At 31.8% G+C, this 20,793-nt stretch overlaps 1 protein-coding gene across 1 annotated transcript in view; it reads right to left on the reverse strand.

The window, feature by feature from the left end:
• Positions 1-20,525, reverse strand: part of f (espin protein forked) — a 108,059-nt gene extending 87,534 nt beyond the window's left edge. The window contains exons 1-2 of the mRNA XM_089866591.1: positions 20,068-20,525; positions 432-632 (exon numbers count right to left, since the gene is read on the reverse strand). Of these exons, the coding sequence (XP_089722717.1) occupies positions 432-593 (162 nt within the window). The 5' untranslated portion in view covers positions 594-632; positions 20,068-20,525. The remainder of the gene's footprint in view (positions 1-431; positions 633-20,067) is intronic.
• Between the last annotated feature and the right edge of the window lie 268 nt (positions 20,526-20,793).

Here is a 20,793-nt window from a genome sequence, read left to right on the forward strand (position 1 = left end):
ACTATAGTATTTAGGTACTAACTACCCATTTAGAAGATATTTATCATAATGACGTCAAAATACCTATGAAAGTCAATGCTGATCATTATTCTCATCATCAAAGCATTCAAGGGGACCTTTCGAAAGGGCATGCACTAATGTTAAAAAAGGGATAGTGAATGATAATATAGTGTGTTTCAAAAAATGGTGTTAGGACCGCGAAGTACGCTGGGTACCATGCGCGATTTTGAATAGAAAATGTAATTTCTTACAGACACCCTTTAAAAGATGCACTTTACCCTCCCTTTAAACACTAAGTTTCAAAATAGACCTAACAGATGGCGCCAGGCGTACCAATTCCGGGGAAAAGGTAAAAGCGACTTAATGAGGCAATAAAAAGAGATTAAATGGGAAGATACGCTCTAATAAATTTACACAGCGGCGATATATACCTTAACACTTCCTCCTCTGGCGGCGTAATGGACACATGTGGCGCCAAAATCATCCTGGATGGTGGGGATCAACTCCTGGTTCTTCTTTAGAAGTTGAAGACCTTGAAGATCACCTTCTCGGGAGGCGATCAAAGCCCTGTGGATCAAAGGAAGCTCCGGCATCTTCCAGAGATGACCAAAGAGTCAGTCCTTCAAAGAATTCTGTGAAAACGATTTAAAGAAAAGAATTAGGGTTAGGGTTAGAAAATAAGGAAGCTAGGCTTCTGACCGGAATTGCCAGAACAACAAGTACATACACACATACAACAAATAATACAAAATTGAATTAGGCCTAGTCATAAACTTTCCTGGTATATTTATTTATAAAAGAAAACATTAACTGGGTTTAAAAACATTTTTTATAAAAACCTGTTCTGTTTGAAATATAAATTTCTATCATTTATTAAATTATATACTTTGTAACTTTGAATAAATTATAAATCTGAAAGATCAAAAAGGTGGTACAGTACAGGTAAAAGAAGGTTACAAGTCTATCACCAATACCTTTGAAGCAAGAACACATACTGCTAGTTGGAACCAATAGGTAGCCATTGGTAAATTGCCTTATCCAGGAACAAAACCACACCAACTTACACCCAAAAACTGCCCATGTACTACCAGGGATAGATTTAATTTTAGAAGTAGGAATGGAGAACTGAGTAATCTGGGCGTGCGTCAACGTCCCGGACCCCCTTCCCCGGGACCAGGGGTTATGAAAGAAGAGGCGGGTCATAGCGACAGAGGAGAAAAGGAATTACGTATTTTTCGCCGTCCTCGTCAGCAACGTCATCAAAACATAGTTTAAGTGAGCCAATAAGATAATTTAAACTTATCGTTACATTTAGGAGGGAGGGACTCTATACTGGGCTATGAGACGGACTGAAGTAAATACTAACCGTTCTCCATTCCTACTTCTAAAATTAAATCTATCCCTGGTACTACAGATACTGTTCTGTTCTTTAAAGATTTCAAAACAGATTTAAAACCGAAATTTTGTCAGTTATCCATGGCAGCGTCACGAAGCGTTACGAAAGATCTGAGATTCAAAACCTACACAAACTAATTATCAACTCAAAATTAGTTTCTAGTACCTAGAACCGTAATAGTTTTCGCTTTTCAGTCACACTAATTCAATAAATCATAAAGTTAAGTGTGTACAATATTACTTAGTTTAAGCTTTCGTCAAAAAAATTGAGGAAATGAGTTAATAATAGGAATTAGAACGAATCAGTTGTAGAGCGTAGTAATTTCAAAATTTGGAAATAAATGGGAGGAAAGGATAGTTGTACACACATACAGGGTGTTTATGGTAAGTCTGTCATAAATTTTGGACTCAAAATTGATTTCCCAAAGAACATACATCCCCCTTAATCAATTTATGCCACCAGATTTACGAGAAACACCCTGTATATTGGGAAGAAGAAAATAATATAGTAAACGTTAAGCCTTTCAATTTTGAAGCGTTATGATATAATTTAGAGGATGTCACGACATGGTCTGAAGGGACGCGAATCTTGAAAAGCTAGCCTAAAGTTTTTTACACCCTCCTATTTTTGATAGATACGATCTTCAAGTGTGTTTGCGTGCCCAAATAACGACGTGTCGTAACAAGTTACAGATAAATGCTTAAGATAACTTGGGAAAACTTTGTGTCCAGCCAGAAAAAGGCCAATTATTGATTGCGGGACAGTTTTTAAAACGTATTATTTTTTTAACACAGGATATTATAAATTTGCAGGTTTTTTTTAAATCACGATAAATGATACAAGGTTAATAATAATTCTTGCTTACTAAGCCTAGCCCGTTTTACAAATACATAGTTTACAGACTGGTAGGATTGATACCATTTACAACTGGAGACCAGTCTACTTGGTACCGCATTTTGTTGTCCGCTATGTAGGTTGAAATACTGGTGTAAATGGTATCAATTTTCCTAGTCTGAGAATTATGTATTGAAAGTGCTAGTGAGACAAGAGGTTATAGTGGCAAGTGGAGGAGATAAGAGTTTAAAAATATAATCTAATTGGGCCCAAAACAGACGAATAAGCCACCAGTTGAACTTTGAACTCGTCGTGTGCTTCTAAATTAATAGACAAATATGATATATAGAAAATATATTGGTGTTGATGTCTGGAGAGTAACAATGTTATGACGTCACAAATGGGTAAAAATAAGCTAATCTTCTTTGCTTAATGTCTAAGGAAACTAGCGAATATTTTTGACATAAATATCCAAAAATTAAAAAAATAATTTAACTTCAACAAATTTTCATTACGTTATCCTTAATTACGCCAAACAAATATCCCTTTCAAACTTTTTATTAATTACTTTCGGTATCTAGACTGCAAGTCCAGAAACTCAGAGTTCAAAGATCCAATGTCACCGGGAACCCAACCCAAACCACTTAACTCATTTCTTAGAAATTCGTAATAAAAAAATCAATAATATTTCAGATTTACATATACCTCTACGCAAATAAATTGATATTAAGTTTAACACAGAGCTTAACCTAGACTCGTAGAGACCAATAACAGACCAAAATGATCGTGCGTACAAGTTGGTGTACACACCCAAATCTCGAACTTTTCCTTAATCTTGAATAATAGCTTTTAGCGCTTAGGGTCAGTAACGAAAAAACTAAACCACCTTCACAAGGTAAGGGCGAAATCCAGACAAATCAAATAGTGACGTATAGTTGTATCAAAAGTTCATAGATAAAAAACACAAAAAGTATACTTCGTCTGAGCTCGCTCGCGCCGTGTAGTATGAGAAACGCCTCCTTTACCTCTCAGAATAGTGTCGACCCCTCTGCGTAGGATTACCTTGACGACCGTAGTGCAGGGAACACGCGACAAGGACAGGCTTCTAAAGTAGCAGATGCTAGCTTTAGACCAAGAATTAAACTTTTATTGCCACCATAGTACTATTTTCTATAAACCTTTTCAACACCCAAAAGCCTCTTTTCTGATTGGATGGTTGGTTCATGTAGAGGTTTGAGAGAAGGGTCGTTTGCTTCTCATTTTACATGGCGACTACGGCAGAAAAAGGCTGGGAACTATGTACAAAGTATACTTTTAGTTTTAATCTGTGAACTTTTGGTTGTTAAAAAATATTGTTCATCCCAAATCGTATATTCAACACAGTCAAGAAATAAAAGTACAGGAAATAATAGCAATATTGAATTAAACGTAATGTACTTTCACTTCGAGACAGATTGCAATCAAAACTTCGCCCTATCTATTTCTCCAAGTTTCGAACTAGTTTTTTTGGTAACTTTGAGTTAAAGAAAAAGACAACAAACTCCTTTCTTTAACCCGGCCCGTCTATTACACACGTCAAAGATTTCTTTTTCAAAACTTATATCAAAAAAACTTGTATAATGCCAGTTTGTACAGGTACAATCGATATCAAAACAAGAATTTACGAAATTTTTATAATAATATTGAATTTTGGTGGTTTTAAGTAAAACTCGGTTCAAACGTTTTTAGTTATTTTTCTAAATGAGATTTTTTTCATAAGTTCATAAGATATATTGGCCATAAGTTTGTCACTGGTTACAAACTGGAGCTTGTCATGAAGTGACTGAGGTAGGTCATAGATTCGAGGTAAAGCGACGCCAGGTTCTGGCGCTGTCAAAGGCTTAGTACAGACTAAATAGGACCTAGATTGAAGTCCTGCAAAATTAACCACAGAGAGTAGGACTTCAATTCTCGCTAGTCGTTCTCGAACTAGCTCGAGCTGTAAGCCTCTAGCATTACGAAGTATGGTTAGTGTCATACTTATGGAAGGAACATATCTTATAAACTTATAATATTTTCTAATAAATTTATCGATATCCATAATCCATCATCAGATTCAAATGGACAATTTCTAAAAAAGAAAAAACTTTCTCATAGATCCTACCTATAGCCCAACTAAATTCAATATTCATGTGGCACATGAACTTCTTCATAACATAACGTGTAAAGAAAAGGCGTAACTTTAAGAGACAGTGTAAAATATACCGTCATATTTCATCAAAAATAGCGAAAATAAAAAAAAAGAAATTTTTGTAATAAAGAGGAAAAAATACAGTAAAAATTTCACCAAAAAAAAAAAGAAAAACTGAATAAAAAAATCATCCGACCTGAATATGTCTAGGATTCGCTTTAAGGAGACGTGAAAAAAAAGCGAATTACGAATTGAGTTCGACCTTCATGGTAATCGGTGCGTAACTATGATTGCCAGAGTTAACTAAGTAATCCTATATACATATTGCCTTAAAGAACTCTCGAATCACATTCGCATTTGTACAAATGATCGAGTTGTTTATATCGAAAAAGGTAATTTAAATTAATAGGAACGCTTTCACAGCTATTGATCTCAATCATTTCGCTAAATACTGCATCATTGCGTTGTAAACTCTGCATATTTTGGATTTATTCGAATTTGATTTGATTATAGAAAAGATTATCATTTTATCACACTCGATTGACCGCCATGATAACACCTCTTTTTATTGGCGTAAATGATTGCGCAAATTGGAAATATATATAGTTATATACCTTAAAGGTGTAAAAATCACCTGGCCTGGTCTCCGTTATGGCAAATTTAACGTTGTTATATCTTAATTTGATTTATTGGAACGTATAAATCTCGTTATTAGTTTTTTCATTTCATATTTAATGTTTATAACGTGATCATTTGTTGTTTATTTATTTATTTATTTATTTAGGTATACATATTCGCTAAGCCTTTTATGTGCAGGCTTCTATGCAAATATTTGTTTATTTGTTTTTTTTATTTTAAGCCTTTGGGGGAAATGATTGAGTTCATTTTAATCACGTTTCATATTGGGGGATTGTTCCGAATGAAGTTAATAACCAAAATATAATTGCATTCGAAATTATTAATCAAAGGCAAATAAATATAAACAACAAAAAATTAGGTGGTATGGAGTTCTAAACAATAAATATTTATCTTTTAAAGTAAATTATTTTAGCATTGAAATTCATCAAAATTTTCTTTGATTTTAGTGATGGATTGGGCTTCATTAAGTGGGATTTTTATGATTGGTAAAATCTATTAAAACCCTTTGGGACTTTTTTTGGGAGGGGGTGGGAACTGAGGTTCTTTTGGATTCGAACCCTATTTCACTTTCAGTTACTTCAATACACCTTTGCTTTAGAAGCTATTAACCCTTCTCAAATAGTTAACCCACTCTCTAAAATCCTTACAATTTAGACAAAATAAATTTCACTTCCGAGTGACTTAAATCCTGATTTATATAAAAAAGTTTTAATTTTATATAGGCCTATATATAAAAAAAATTAATTTTATACTTTCCCACAAAGTGCATAACTTCTTTCACATTTTCCACACGTACTTGATTGCTTTTTTTAATAAAAAATATACTATTTCGTGGCAGTTAATTTCCGTTGGTTATTTAAATATTTTGACTTAAAATAAAATTAAAAAGCTTATAAGATCAGAGAGGTCACTCGGTTATTTTCTTGATAAACTAGATAAAGAAGTTTTAGAAGTTTTAACCGGTTCAATAAAGTAATAACTAAATTTTTTTATATACATATATACAATACTGAATCGATAAATAATTTATCGAAAATTTTTCCGTTACTTAAATCCTTAATCGCTGCCGCCGTTTTTATCAGGTGTAAAAAACCTGGATACTCTACATTTTCTTAAGAAAAAATTAGAAAAAATAAACCAAAATTGCAATATTTTTTGGTTCACTTTTCCCTAATCCAATAATCCTAAAATGTCGCGAACATTTTTATCTAAAGAGGTTTCGAGTGTTAAAGGTTGAAGGCGAACCAGTTTCCTATTTCTTAATAAAGTTGTAAACATGTTTTACCCACATATTTGTTTTTATAATTAAATTTTTATTTTTAAATACTTCAAAATTTTGAGTTAAAAAATTAAAGAAATATTGGAATTTAGGTGATATTTAAAATTTCGACATTAAGAAATTTTCGTAAAATAATTTTAGGTAGAAGTACAGGACATTAATTTCCTCTAATTAATCCCAATTAAGGCTTTTAAAATTTAATTTAACTAAGCCTTATATATACAGGGTGTTTCTGAAAAGTCTGAAAAAACACTTTTTGTATATCGGTCACCTGTCTAATCAAAATTATTTACGAACTTAAAATTATATTATACGAAGAAAAAATAATTCAAGTTCAATTAATTTTAAACCAGGAAATTAGTTATAAATATTAACAATTAATTTCTCATCATAACAAAAGATACCCAAAAATATTCTCCCGTCATATCGTTCTTAAAATGTCCATCATTTCAATGCCTTTCTTTAGAAATAAAATAACAAAATATTAAACTAAAAAATATTAAAATAAAAAAACGAATAGGTATAAATTTCGTAATTTCCATACAATGGACAACATTAAAGCCTTTCTTTTATGCATGGCTAACTTTTAAAATTCAAGTTCATTACCACAGCTCGCAACAGAACCTTTAACCGACTGATATCACCATAATATAATGTAAAAATAATAATTGCATTTAAAAAAAATCTTAGTATAAACTATAAAAAAATTAATAATAACAATAATTAAAATTTAAAAATAAATTATATAAAGCGTCAAGGACTAATAAATTCGTTTTATAATTAAAATTATACAGGGTGTTTAAAAAAAGGATGGTATGATCGAAGTACAGTGGATTCAATAGGAGATTATTTTACGTAGAAAATGTAACTTCTATGACATTTTTCGCAAACATTAAGGAACAGCCTAACGAAAATATGATTCTATGTAAGTATTTTAATTAGGTATGACCCCTTAAATAAATTAGTAATCATTGTCTTACACAGTTTCATATTTAATTTTAAGGGGCCATCCGTAAAATACTTTGATCAATTTTCATAACTTCAAAGTCGTATAAATAGAACCAAATATACTTTGGTTCTACCACCCTTTTTTAAAATACACCCTGTATAGTATATATTCCATATTCTATCCCCTCTCCATCGTCTCTTGAAATTAAGGTTAATTAGAATTAAATCTTAATTTTTCTACAAAAACTCGAATCGATGGTGTGGAAATACACATTCCAAATTGCATTAATGTTAATTCGATCCGCGCCTAAGTATTAAAGATTCAATATCACGCTCCGTATAGCGGAGATCGACACACGCACTGTTAAGAAATTAGCAATTTTAATTAGGTAACCTACGCTACCCCCCCTCTCTCTCTCTCTCTCTCTCTCTCTTAATGCGGTTTTTCGCTAAGTATAAACGTGAAAGGATTGAAAGGGATTAAATACACGCTGAGTGAGTTTCGAAATGGATTAAATACTAATTAATCTATAAGATTAAAATCTGTTCGGTGAATAATAATTATATAACTTACCATAACGGTTGTAATTAAGTATATGTTGTACATGCACGATAATATATGGTAAATTTTAATTTGGGTTTATTTTTTTTTAAATGTTGATATTATGATGGATTAAAAAGGATAAAAATTATATGGACTTTCACGAATCAGGGGTCTTGTTTTAATATAATCTGAGATCTTCAAGGAAAGCCTACTATATTTGGAACAACTTAATTTAAATGATTAAGTTAAGGGTGACATTTTAATATATGATAATGTTTTATATGAGAATTTCGTGCGCGACATTGTAGCGAAATTGAGAATAGTTTAGGGCACTAAAGGGTTAGAGAAATTTCCTCCAATAAATTGTGATTGATTTGAATCGAACAGAACCGTCCGCAAGCTTTTCAATCTGTTGTAGATAGCGGTTGAATTTTACACGTCACAATGGCTAGTAAAAGAATTTCTTTGGACCAGTAGGCTAGGGCTTTCGATTAGAAAGGTGGTTCAACGAATTAAAAACTGCATTGTTTTGGACTTGTAGACTAGCCTTCTTTCGAAGTCTGATTTGTAGTAGAAGGCTTACGTCACAATTCGTCTGCTACAGCAGGGATAGATTTAATTTTAGAAGTAGGAATGGAGAACGGCTAATATTTACTTCAGTCCGACTCATAGCCTAGTAAAGATCCCCTCCCCCTCCCTCCAACACGTAACAAAAAGTTTAAATTATCTTATTGGCTCACTACGTTTTGATGATGTTGCTGACGGGGACGGCGAAAAATACGTAATCCCATTTTACCTCTGTCGCAATGACCCGCCTCTTCTTTCATACCCCACGTCCCATGGAAGGGGAACCGAGACTTTGACGCGCGCCCAGATCTCTCTGTTCTCCATTCCTACTTCTAAAATTTAATCTATCCCTGGCTACAGTCAATGATTTTCTACGATTCTTAAGTATACTTAACATTTGTTCCAACGAAATACCTGACTATGTTTCAATTTTCTCATTTCTATTCCCTTTAATTACTTGTAATTAAGATATATATTTATTATAATATTTTCATAAAACCGTCGCTCATGTAATTCTCAGGACTTACATCCAAAAGTTCTTAAATTACTTCACTTTTGTTAAATCTTTATATTTATGTACCATTGTTATTTTAAAATGTCATTAAAGAATTTTATGAATAATTAAATATGATTCATCAATGAAGTCGATGTTACGAATAATTAATGGGAGAAAACATAGCTAGTTATATAATAATATTGCTTTTTTATTTTAAATATTTAAATTTCAAATCAGAAGAGACTAAAAACAATTAATTTTTCAATTAAAATACGTTCATATATATATATTGTTTCGTTATCAATATAGCATCATCATCATCATCTATCGCATTAAAATTTAAATTTAACTGATATAACAAATTTCGTTGAAATCGCAAGAACCAAACTATTTTTAAAAAAATTATTGTTTCCAATATAAATTGAAAATAAGTTCTAAATAAGAAACAGTGTCCTCAATTTCACCAAAAAAATAAAAATGGTACTTTGGAAGATGTTTAAATTATTCTTGGAACTTAAGCGGGTAATTTAAAACGGCGTGAATAATTGGAAAACGACATAACGCATATTTAATTACATATATATATAGTTATCATCTCGTATTAAAAACAACCCGTATAAGTCATATCCAGACTATACCTTAACCACAGTTAGTCGTGTTTTCGGTACAAATATACAGTACTTTTATGATCATTATATATGGTTCTATTTTTTATATTTTTTAAATGAAAGGGTCTTCCCAATTATATTTTCAAAGTGTGGGGACCCCAATTTGGATATATAACCCTTTCCTCAAAATTAATAAAAATACTAAGAATTGAGATAAATTTATACGAAACCAGTTCAATAATAACTCAATTTCTAGCCACAAATAAAAATTAAATAACACCTTGAAGGAATTAATTGAAAAATAAGTCGGTACGAGGCAATTTAGAACTTTGGTAAATTGACGAGACACAATACGTGATTTTACTAGAAATGTCTTAATTATGAGACGTAGCTACGGGATCTACTAATAATGTCGCACCGTGAAATATCGGTTATAAATATCACACATTAAATTTTGATTATTAAATTCCGTTATTAAATGTCACTCATGAAATGTCCGAAGTTAAATGTCGCACACGTGAAATGTCCGAAGTTAAATGTCGCCCATTGAAATGTCCTTTATTATATGTCACCCATGAAATGTCCGAAATTAAATGTCACCCATGAAATGTCCGAAATTAAATGTCACCCAATGAAATGTCCGAAATTAAATGTCGCCCAATGAAATGTCCGAAATTAAATGTCGCACCCATGAAATGACCGCAATTAATATTGCCCATGAAATTTCCGAGATTAAATGTTGCCAATAAAATGTCCGAAATTAGTAAAATAAAAAATGTTCCCTTTAAACATGGCCTTAAATGCGAGCATGACAAGCAAATCAAAATACCACTTTCATCTATCTCCACACGCATTTAAATCAAATCAAGTTTTAAACGCTTGAAGTTACAAATAAATTCATCAATATAAAAGATACCTAGAAGTTCTCAATAAAAAATTATTGAAGTATACGCGTGTATGCTAATTACATAAAGAAAGTTGCTAATGACCATTAAAACATCTTTCCATTCTTCAATATATATATACATATACATCTAATAAAGAGCAATAACCTGAATTTTTAGCCAAAAAGAAACGTTTTTTTTTTTGTTCCTAATAGGAACTATGTTAAGATCGTCAGGGAAAAAATTGGTTATTATAGCCTAGAGTTAAAAATCCTATTCCAGATAAAATATTTCGGTTTAATACTATATTAAAAATACCGGAGATTTATGGAAAAATTAAATTATTGGATCATCTTAAATTTAAAAAGAAATATGAACACGTGCCTTGTTTTTTTTTCTTTTTTTTTTAAACGTATTTCAAAAAATTTGTCGTCATAATTAATCTTTACGAAACATAGCCGGCGGTTTTAATTGCAAATCAATTTGTCCGCGTTATAGACCATATCCAATCAAGATATTGATAAATATTACGACTGGTAATTTACTTTACTTAAAAATTTATAAGAAAAAAAGAGGTTAATTTATATTTTTATTAAATTACTATTTGAATTTTTGAATTTTTATATTTGAAATATTTAAATCACAAAAACTGAGTTTTCTCAAAACCTGATTCATTAACCCTTAACTTAAAAAATTTATGAAATGATTATAGAGAATGCTTAAATTTATTTTCTTTATTATTATTAAAGATTAAGTCATGGATCACTGGATTCAAGAATGTTGTGAAAGCGAAATGACCTCCGGAGTTTTTGTTGGAGAACTCGGAAGTACAACTTATTTTGACTCCTAAGCCAATGGACTAAATTATAATTTTCAAAGGAATTACGTATCTTTTTTATATACAGAAAAGTCGTTGACGTCGGTCTAAGCTTTTATAATTGTAATTTAAATGGGGATGTTATTGTAAATGAATTAATTAGTTTATCATTAATTAATCGTAAACATGATTAACTTTCAGTTGTGGTTTTTAAAGCGATTCTTAAAAAAAAAACTTTTGCTATTTTTATAAGAAAGCTATTTGTAGATACAAAAGCTACTTAGACTATACAGGGTGTTTCTGATAAGTTTGCATTCCATAAATTAAGGGGGATGTTCTTTGGGAAATCGATTTTGACCATAGAAAATGTAACTTCTATCTATCTTCATTTTGTTTGCCACAAGGGACACTGTTTTCGAGTTAAGATTGGTCAAAGTATTTTACGGATGACCCCTTAAATTTAATTAAGAAACTGGTTGAGACAATTATTTCTAATTTAATTAAGGGGTCATCCCTAAAACTTTTAAATCAAAACATAACTCGAAAACAGTGTCCCTTGTGGCAAAATGGAGATAGAAGTTATCCATTTTCGACTCAAAATCGATTTCCCAAAGAACATCCCCCTTAATTTATGCCAGACTTATCAGAAACACCCTGTATATCAATATGATTATTTGAAAGGCAATCATTTAAACACGTAGGAGTGATCGTTTACGATCGATTACTAATTGGAAATCGATCATTTAAACCACGATTAAAGTAGTAGAACCCAACCTTAGAAGTGTAAATATTTCAACTGAATTAAAATGCATGTAACCAATTACCAAAAAATTTAACCTAAAAATATCTAAAATTAACAAGTACATGAACATCGATACCATACACCGAGGCATCTAAATCCGCTTTCCATAGAATGGTATTTGAAGAATGAATCTAAATACCACAAATTAATGGCCGTTAAATACTAACAAGACAGCTTTCACCCACTTGCATTACGAAAAAGCATGGCTGGCTTAAACTAACAAAAATCGCGTGACACGTACGTCCACGAGCAAATACATCTGATTCTGATTCCGCCGCAGATAAGCAAGCGATTTACCTCGAGTCATCCCATCCCATAACCGCATACTCGATCCTCAAATAAACTTAACTCAAAGCCAAATAAAACTGAAAAGTACTTGGATATAATACTACAAATATAAAATAAAACCACATCCTAGAAACCCGAATTTGCTATTTCAATCTGCGAGGTTGAGTAAAAAGGTACGTTTAATTAAAAGATAAGAAATAATAAAAAAAACGATACTAGCGAAATTGGTTTTAAAAAGTCCTAAATACTCGAACCACGAAATTAAAATAACCTATAAAATCACCAGTCGGAGTGACAAAATTAATGTTTTCCCAAATAATGGTCCGGTTAAAATTAATAATTAATTCCGTGTTAATATACAGGGTGTTTCAAAACGGGTAGGTCCTAAGGTAAGGGGGCGATTTTGACTCGAAAATTAATAACATCTATCTATCTCTATTTTGCAACAAGGGATACTGTTTACAAGTTATGATTGCAGGGTTTTAGGGATGACCCCTTAATTAAATTAAATTAGTAATCATTGTCTTTCGGTTTCTTAAATTTAAATTTAACGGGGTCATCCATAAAATACTCTAATATTCATAACTTGTAAATGGTGGTTTGGACGAAGAAATGTCATTGAACATTTTCGACTCAAATTCGCTGTTTCGGCCCTATAAGATTCTTTTAAACACCCTCTATATTTCAATATAATACAGTCAAAGTCTCAATAATTTAGTATTAACAAAAATTATAAGCGACACAGCTTTGGGACTATCCAAGCATAACCAAGCGAATCATTTTTAAATTTCAAATAACACCAAAACGGAGCCAAATTTTTTACACTCTAATATTAACAGGAAATTTCCGTTGTTATTTAATTTTTATACGTTTACCCCTTTTTAAAATCAGTACAGTACAGGCGCGTACACTATATACGTTTAACTTTGTAGAATAAAAATAATCGAAGCAAAGTGATCTTGAATTTAAATATATAGGCCTACGTTTTTATAATTATTTTTAAAAATAATTGTAAAATTAAAAAAATAAAAATGTTACCGGTTTTAGTACGTTATGCGAGGGTGGAGGTAAATTTTCGAACTTCATAATTTTTTTTTTTCTGTTGTAAAGAGCGAGGGGCTGGACACTTTCTCAAAATCAAAAATTTCAAAATATTCATTATAGGAAATTAACATCAATTTCAAAAATATCTCAAGCTAAAATTTATTTTCCCTAGATCAACTAAGAAAATTCGAGAAAAGAAACTGGATAATGTCCGACCCCTCGATATAGGGCGTCTATGTATAAGTCATGGAGAAAACTATCCCCTTTAGCGTCCGCTTTTTGCCTTCACCCTCAATTTTCTTTTGTCGAATGTCGTGACTTTGAAATTAAGATTGGTTTTTATGGAACGAACATTTGATTATCTCAAAGTTGCAGGGCGAACTTAAAATATTTCGCTTGCATTTTTTTCTAGCAATATGAATTCCTTCTGCGGACATTCTTGCCGTCCGTATCATTACAGAGGGTGTGATATTGTATTTTTCAATAGGGTTAAACTTTTGATACTGAATTACACGAGAAAGGGGTAATCACATGATACTGTATGCGGAAGGGCTATACCCTGAATCTGCACACTCTAATGATAGAAAGTTCCGAGAAAGTTCATAGAGGGTTAAGTTATATTTAATTTGGGAAGAAAGGCCGTATTACCTTCGTTCGTTTCAAGTATAATGATGATATGAACTGAAATGAACCAACAAAATTATCCATAAATGGACAACTGGTAAAACAAAATGACATCTTTAATATACAAAAATGTCTCTTAATCTGACAAGTTTCTTTAAGTATTAGATCTAAGTGAATGAAGTTAAGAACATTATATCACTCTTTTTTCGGATTTTCATCAAAATATCAAGTTATTTCGGACTTATTTTACAAATATTTTTGTTTAGACTGACGAAGAGTTTTCGTTACTTATTTACCATAACAAATATTCTAGATATCTCCCCTTAACCAGGGATAGATTTAATTTTTGAAGTAGGAATGGAGTACGGTTAGTATTTACTTCAGTCCAACTCATAGCCCAGCGAAGAACCCCTCCCTCCAACACGTAACGAAAAGTTTAAATTAACTTATTGGCTCAGTTTTAAACTACGTTTTGATGACGTTGCTGACGGGGACGGCGAAAAATACGTAATTCCTTTTTACCTCTGTCGCTATGACCTGCCTCTTCTTTCATACCGCTCCGTCCCGTGAAGGGGGGTCCGGGACTTTTAGACGCGCTCACATTACTCTGTTCTCCATTCGTACTTCTAAAATTAAATCTATCCCTGCCTTAACTAACTAATAAATAAATAAATGCTTATTTTCTGGGGTATTTGGAAAATAAGGCGATTTAAGGCCCAAATACCGATTTTAGGACAGATTAAGGACCTGATGGGATTTCTGTAAATCATATTACAAAAACAAAAATAAATTAACGTTAAAATCCAATTACAGTATTATTATTACTGTTGTCTAGCGTATGTACAGTAAATCGGCTGGAAACTGAACCAAACCAAACTGACTGTCGCTATGAACCCTTCCGTAGCATCCATTGTTTCCAAAAATAAATGTACCCTTTAAAACCTTAAAAAAATACCAAAGTATGGTCTAGCCAGTCTGAAAACTTAAGAGTAATTTCCACCCTGCTGGTCAAAAACCATAAACTTCTTTCAAGTCTCATCAGAAACATCTAGAGCTATAGCAGATGTCAATGACAAGTAAAAATAACAAGGTCTTAGTCGCGTCTGCTAAAGACAATGCAGGACGGGGCCATGACGCCGCGAGGGGCGTTTTTATTATCATTATATTATAAAAGTGTAGATATTTTTAACTTCCTGTCAAGCTGTCATAAAAGGGTTCAAGTCGACCCCGTACCGAGGGAGCACTGCTCTCTTTAAAAGTTGAAAGAAAAGATGTCCTAAAGTCCATTTTCTAAATATAATAATATGTATGAATGTATGTATTATATAAAGAAAAGTGAAAGTTATGAACTCTGAAATGAATAACAACAGACAGGTGTTCCTTCAACTTCCTTGAGATGTATGAGGACGAGGGTTAGAAAATGAATGAGAAAAGTAAAGATATTACCTTCTTAACAATAGGGATGAGTCGTATCTTAAAGAGAGGGGGATTAAAAATTATATATTGCCTTGGAAGGACAAATTTTAAACAAAGAATGAATGACCGGATGCTGTAATTTATATCTAATCTGAACGCCACAGTTGTTACGGAAAGATTTACTTTTACTTTCAAAGGAAAGATGAGTTGAAATTACCAAATTATTTTTTTGCAATTTTCTTAATATTGTTTACAAAATTTGCATACCGTCAGTGGTAGATCACTCATTCGAATATTGGGTGTTCATTTAATAAGACGTTAAATTTAAATAATATAAATTGTAATCACCTTAAATATATTTACACAACAAATGATGTACATACATTTAATCAATGGAAAGAGTGACAATACCCTCGATAGAATCGCAATCGCGTTTAACGAAAGAGATATGAATTAAAGATTCACTATGAAGTATTATTATTAAATTTAAATAAAACTGTCTTTAATACAATAATTTAAAATTAATTTTGGTTTACGAGTACTTTATAATAAACATTTATCCTGTATATGTGTGTGTGACTGAATGATGTCACACGGTTTTGAATTTACAGGTGTTTTGATTTCAATGCCAAACATATTAGTAAACAAAAAATATCATATAAAAAACTATAAATTATGTTAAATATGAAATATTATTATTAAATTCAAATTAAATCCCCTTCAATATTTTAATTATTCAAATTTAACCATTACGATACCTATTTATCCGATTATTTACGAGAAAAACATAAATTACATCAAATGAAATAAAAAATGCGACGTTTTTGTGACTTTTAAACAATACCACATGACGTCGATATTTTCCGAGAAATCAAAGAGAATAGCAAACATCCGGTAAAAATCTTAATCCACGTTCAATATAAAGTATTGACAAATATGTTTAACGTCTAAATAGCTAGCCAGTTGCCACGTTTCTTACACATTCCCTTTAAGAATGAATATGAATGAATGCAATTGTTTTCCATCTTCCCTTTAAATACAATCAAGTTCAAGAACAAAAGCGTAAAATTGAGAGTGTTTTAAGGACGAGTTCGTGAAGCTTGTCTTTCTTCTGAAAACTTGAAGATACTGAATGCTCAGCGCGTTACAATTTTCTCAAGACAATTTGGTTACGCACGCTTGCTTTTTCGTACATGTCTTTGGCCCCCGGATTTAAGATTACGCTGCTTAACAGAATTAAACTAAACTAAACTGTAAAGTAAAGATCAAAGGATAAGAAACCGCGTTGTACGCGAAACGTGTGAACTTGAGTAAGAAAACCATGAATTTGAAGAATGAAAGAAATAAAGCGATTCCTTGAAGAAAAAATTTGTTTACTATTAATTCAGGATTTAATGAAGAATTACACTCAAGTAGTTTCTCGTTCTATATAGTCAGTCTCATAGTATCTGTTCTTAAGAGTTGAAAATCGTAGCAGCCTGAAATGATCTAAGCCTAAAGTGATATTTTAATTTTCTTCAATATTCTGGCAAATAGCTGATAACATTATATTATATCTTTGCCTATACCTATTTAGAAGACAAGTGAAGCTTCTCAATTTGTGGGCAGGTAATTTTACGACGCTTACGTCAATAAAGAGATTGATACCGGCTCCTCTCACTTCTAGAACTATCATGGCAGAACAATAACAATCCCCTGTGTCACTTCTACAATTTCCTGCTGATATGAATGAACTAAGTGACATCATTTCCGTTGATGATGTCATCGTACTTAAAATGCAACTAAAAACATTTTTTGCTACTTGTGGTGTTAAATCTACCTTTAAAGCGGGTTCGAAGGCGCCAAAGTTGCCATAGCTTCTTTGATTGTGGCGTTTAAATATAATGAAAAGTTTCAAAATGCAATCAATAACTCAAAACTGAATATATTAATCGCCACATTATTCGTTTTTCATCAATCAATACCGGTTTTCCAATATATTATATAATTTTTTATATATATAAATATTGAAAATCAATCATGCAAATGCGGTTTTTAAAATATTTATAGTTGTTCTTAAAATCATCCGAAGAACTTTGGTTAAAATAAAAAAATATAAATTCCCATTTTTTGCCCCTTTTTTCCTAAAAATCATATTGGAAGGGAATTCATTTATTTATTGTGGAAGTAGGAATACATATAGCTATTAGGAATAATCGTGTCCTAATATCTCCAACGTTAATTTCAATGCGGGCTTTATGGGCCGGGCTTGAGAAATTACAACCCGTAACGTCTCATAATTCTGATGGCGTCTTTCTAACTGTGATTTCATTTGCTAGTAGCAAGGCTAGGCCAGGTGCGCGCAAGGTGCAAGGTTCACGAGATAGATTATTCGCTAGGTAAAATTCGTAATACATATAGTGATTTGTCCAGCCTTGATACGTTGAATGAAAATGGCTGGTACGCAATGATTCCAATTAGCTGTATGTATTCCTGGTGGAAGCTATAGTCCTAGATTATTTCATATCTGCATGCGAGCATCCCTAGGTTTATCGGAATTTCCGATTATTTCAAATGGAGCTTAAAACCGTAAACTCGGTTAGGGTGGTTTGCGAATTCAATGAATTCCCGCTGGCCCACATTAAAAAATTTTTTGTTTTTTGAAGGAAATGCTAAAATTTGAAATTTTTAAAAGTTTCAGTTTTTGCAAGTAACCATGCAAATTCAGAGGGATAAAAATTAATTTTGTAGCTGATTACGAATGGGTCAATTTGCATTAAACATAATTAAAAATCCCAGTAACACTCTGACAGTGTTAAGCTTACAAAACATGATAAATTAGTATCATTTACAAGTTTAGTATTAATAAAGGTACCATTGCCAAGTGGCCATGATTAAAACCCGTTACGTGTTTAATTATAATGTAAAATTTCTGCTTAACCTATCTGCCTATCTTTGTTTTACTCTCAGTAAAGAAGGTCTGACAGCATTAAGCCTGCAAAACATTATTACTTAGAAACTTTTAATATTAATAAATTGACCATTGGAGTGACCAGGGTTCGAACCCGTGGTCTGTCACTAATATATTTCGCCAGTAAGCTAGTAAGCTACCATTAAAATATTATATAAATATTAAAGTGCAAAATGAACGATGATTAAGCATATAATTGAAATAAGGCATCAATTAATTTAAAAGCAAGGATAATTAATGGGGTAATTAAACTAAAGGGGAATATATAGTAAATGCATAAAAGTATATAAACTAAATCATCAGAAATTTGATTTTAAACTATAATAATTTCATTAAAAACAACTACTTTTGACGCTGAATTAAGCCTAAAGTTTTCGTTTCCCCCAAGCAATAATTTTCCAATATTTCACGACTGTTCTTTAAACTTTAGAAATATACTAAAAGTAGGGTATTTTTTATATAGAACTATAATCATTATTTACATTAAATTAATCGAGATTTTGAGGCAACTTCAGTGTTCAATCACAAATTTTACAGTTTTTTTTTGATACAGATTAAACACCGTTAATGATAGAAAAACTCCACTTTCTTATACATTGCAAGTAATCTCAACAGAACCTACTTTACACGGGTCAATACTCAATACAGATTGATTGTCCAGAAAAATCAAATTGAAAACGGGGAATCAAACAATAACGAGTGATTGAACAAGAAAAAAATGTAATTACATTATTATTTTCTTTACAAGTATTGTCAGAGCCTTGAGTTTTTTTTAATTTTTTTTAACAACTTAGCCACCCATTAAGGTTACGTTAATTTTGTATCGTTTCAATTTGTTTGCAAAAGGCGGTGAAAAATGTCAATGCTCGTTTGACCCGATCTTTTAAAAAACATGGTTAAAGGAAGTGAAATTAATAACTAGTTTTGTTAATTAGTAGATTCATTATTTATATTTCACTAAAGAGTGTATTGAACTATGAATTTATGGGGTCTGCGATTTAAGATTATTGTAACATTTCTTTCTGGACTGCTTTGAGTTAATTAAAATATTACGCGTCTTTAAATTAAGAGCTGCTCAAGTATTTTATGCAAATATTAATTTGTTTTTAATTATGAGCGTACTAAGATTTAATTTAAAATTGATTAACGGTGAAATTTCTTAAAAAAACGGTAAAGTGAACAACAATATATGTTTCAAATGCGCAACTCTAAATTAAGTTACTAAGATTCTATTTTGTGACGCTCGAGGATGCTTTGATGACATATTTAGGAATACTATTTAGATATTTGATCACTTGCATTCCCATCAACCGCTAGACATTATACTAATTGGATCACGACTGATCAATTTCGATGCTCTATAGTTTAGTATAATTCCATAATGCTACATATGAATTACTAACTGGGAGACGACTCATAATTTGTCCATAGAAAGATCAAGTAAACCTCTAGAACCTAACGTTTAAATCCCAATATCGAACATGCCTTCAATAACACACAGCCTTCTAGATTCAAGATAGATGTTCAAATGCGATTGACATACGACACTCTTCCCAACAAACTTTAACCCTTCTATAGCCTCGAAAGACCTTTCAGACGACGACACAACTTTTTTGACTCAATTAGACGAGTCAACTAAAGTAGTTAAGCCATTCATTTAGTTGGTTTGAACATAAATTGATCATTGATACATTTTTATACCTCATCTAGTTAAGTCAAAAAAACTAAAGTAAGAAAACATCAAAAAACTGTCAAACATACCTTTTTAAAAGCAACAAAACATAACCATCCTTTGAGTATAATCCAAAATGATATCTTGACAATTCGCGAGACACAACAAATCAATCAATCAATTAATATTTCCGTAATTTAAATCCAATTAAAATACAGAATCGAATATATATTAAAAATATAAAAAATGCTGCACGAGAACGCAATAAAACTACTAACGAAAGACGACACGATATTAAGTTCGCGTTAATAAAAGTCCAAGAACAACTTGCTCGATTGATTCACGAGTGACAACAAACGAAGAACTTCAGGTATAACGTTTCTACCGGTAGACAGAAAGTAACCTTGAACAGTTGGTCCTAGTCTTGTCTATAACTCAAAAACAATTGCCCGGGAGGCCCAAGTTAAAAGCAAAAAAGCAAAGAACAATTTTTCGACTTTCGAACTAGACAACCAACCGGCCTCTTCGTGAAAACTCCCTTCCTACCACTTTAAGTCGTCTCAATCGAGTAACAGAGATACCGCGAGAAATTTTTGAAAAACCGTTCTTCCATTACGTGTAAAAGAAAAAAAGGAAAAATAGAATGAAAAAAGAAATTACAATTCCCCCCCTGGGCTAGCTGTTATACCGAAATTTCGAGTTTCCCCCTTTTTTCTCCTAATTACAAGCACCCACCGTTCCTTTCCAGTGATCACGGTTGTTTCGGTTTTCAGTTAGAAAGAAGGTACAGTATATTAGTGAGTGTATGCTGCATA

Source organism: Phalangium opilio, unplaced genomic scaffold (genome assembly GCF_054372755.1).
Source record: "Phalangium opilio isolate 3A_F unplaced genomic scaffold, DU_Popi_V2 ptg000017l_1, whole genome shotgun sequence".
NCBI classification, from domain to species: Eukaryota; Metazoa; Arthropoda; class Arachnida; order Opiliones; family Phalangiidae; genus Phalangium; species Phalangium opilio.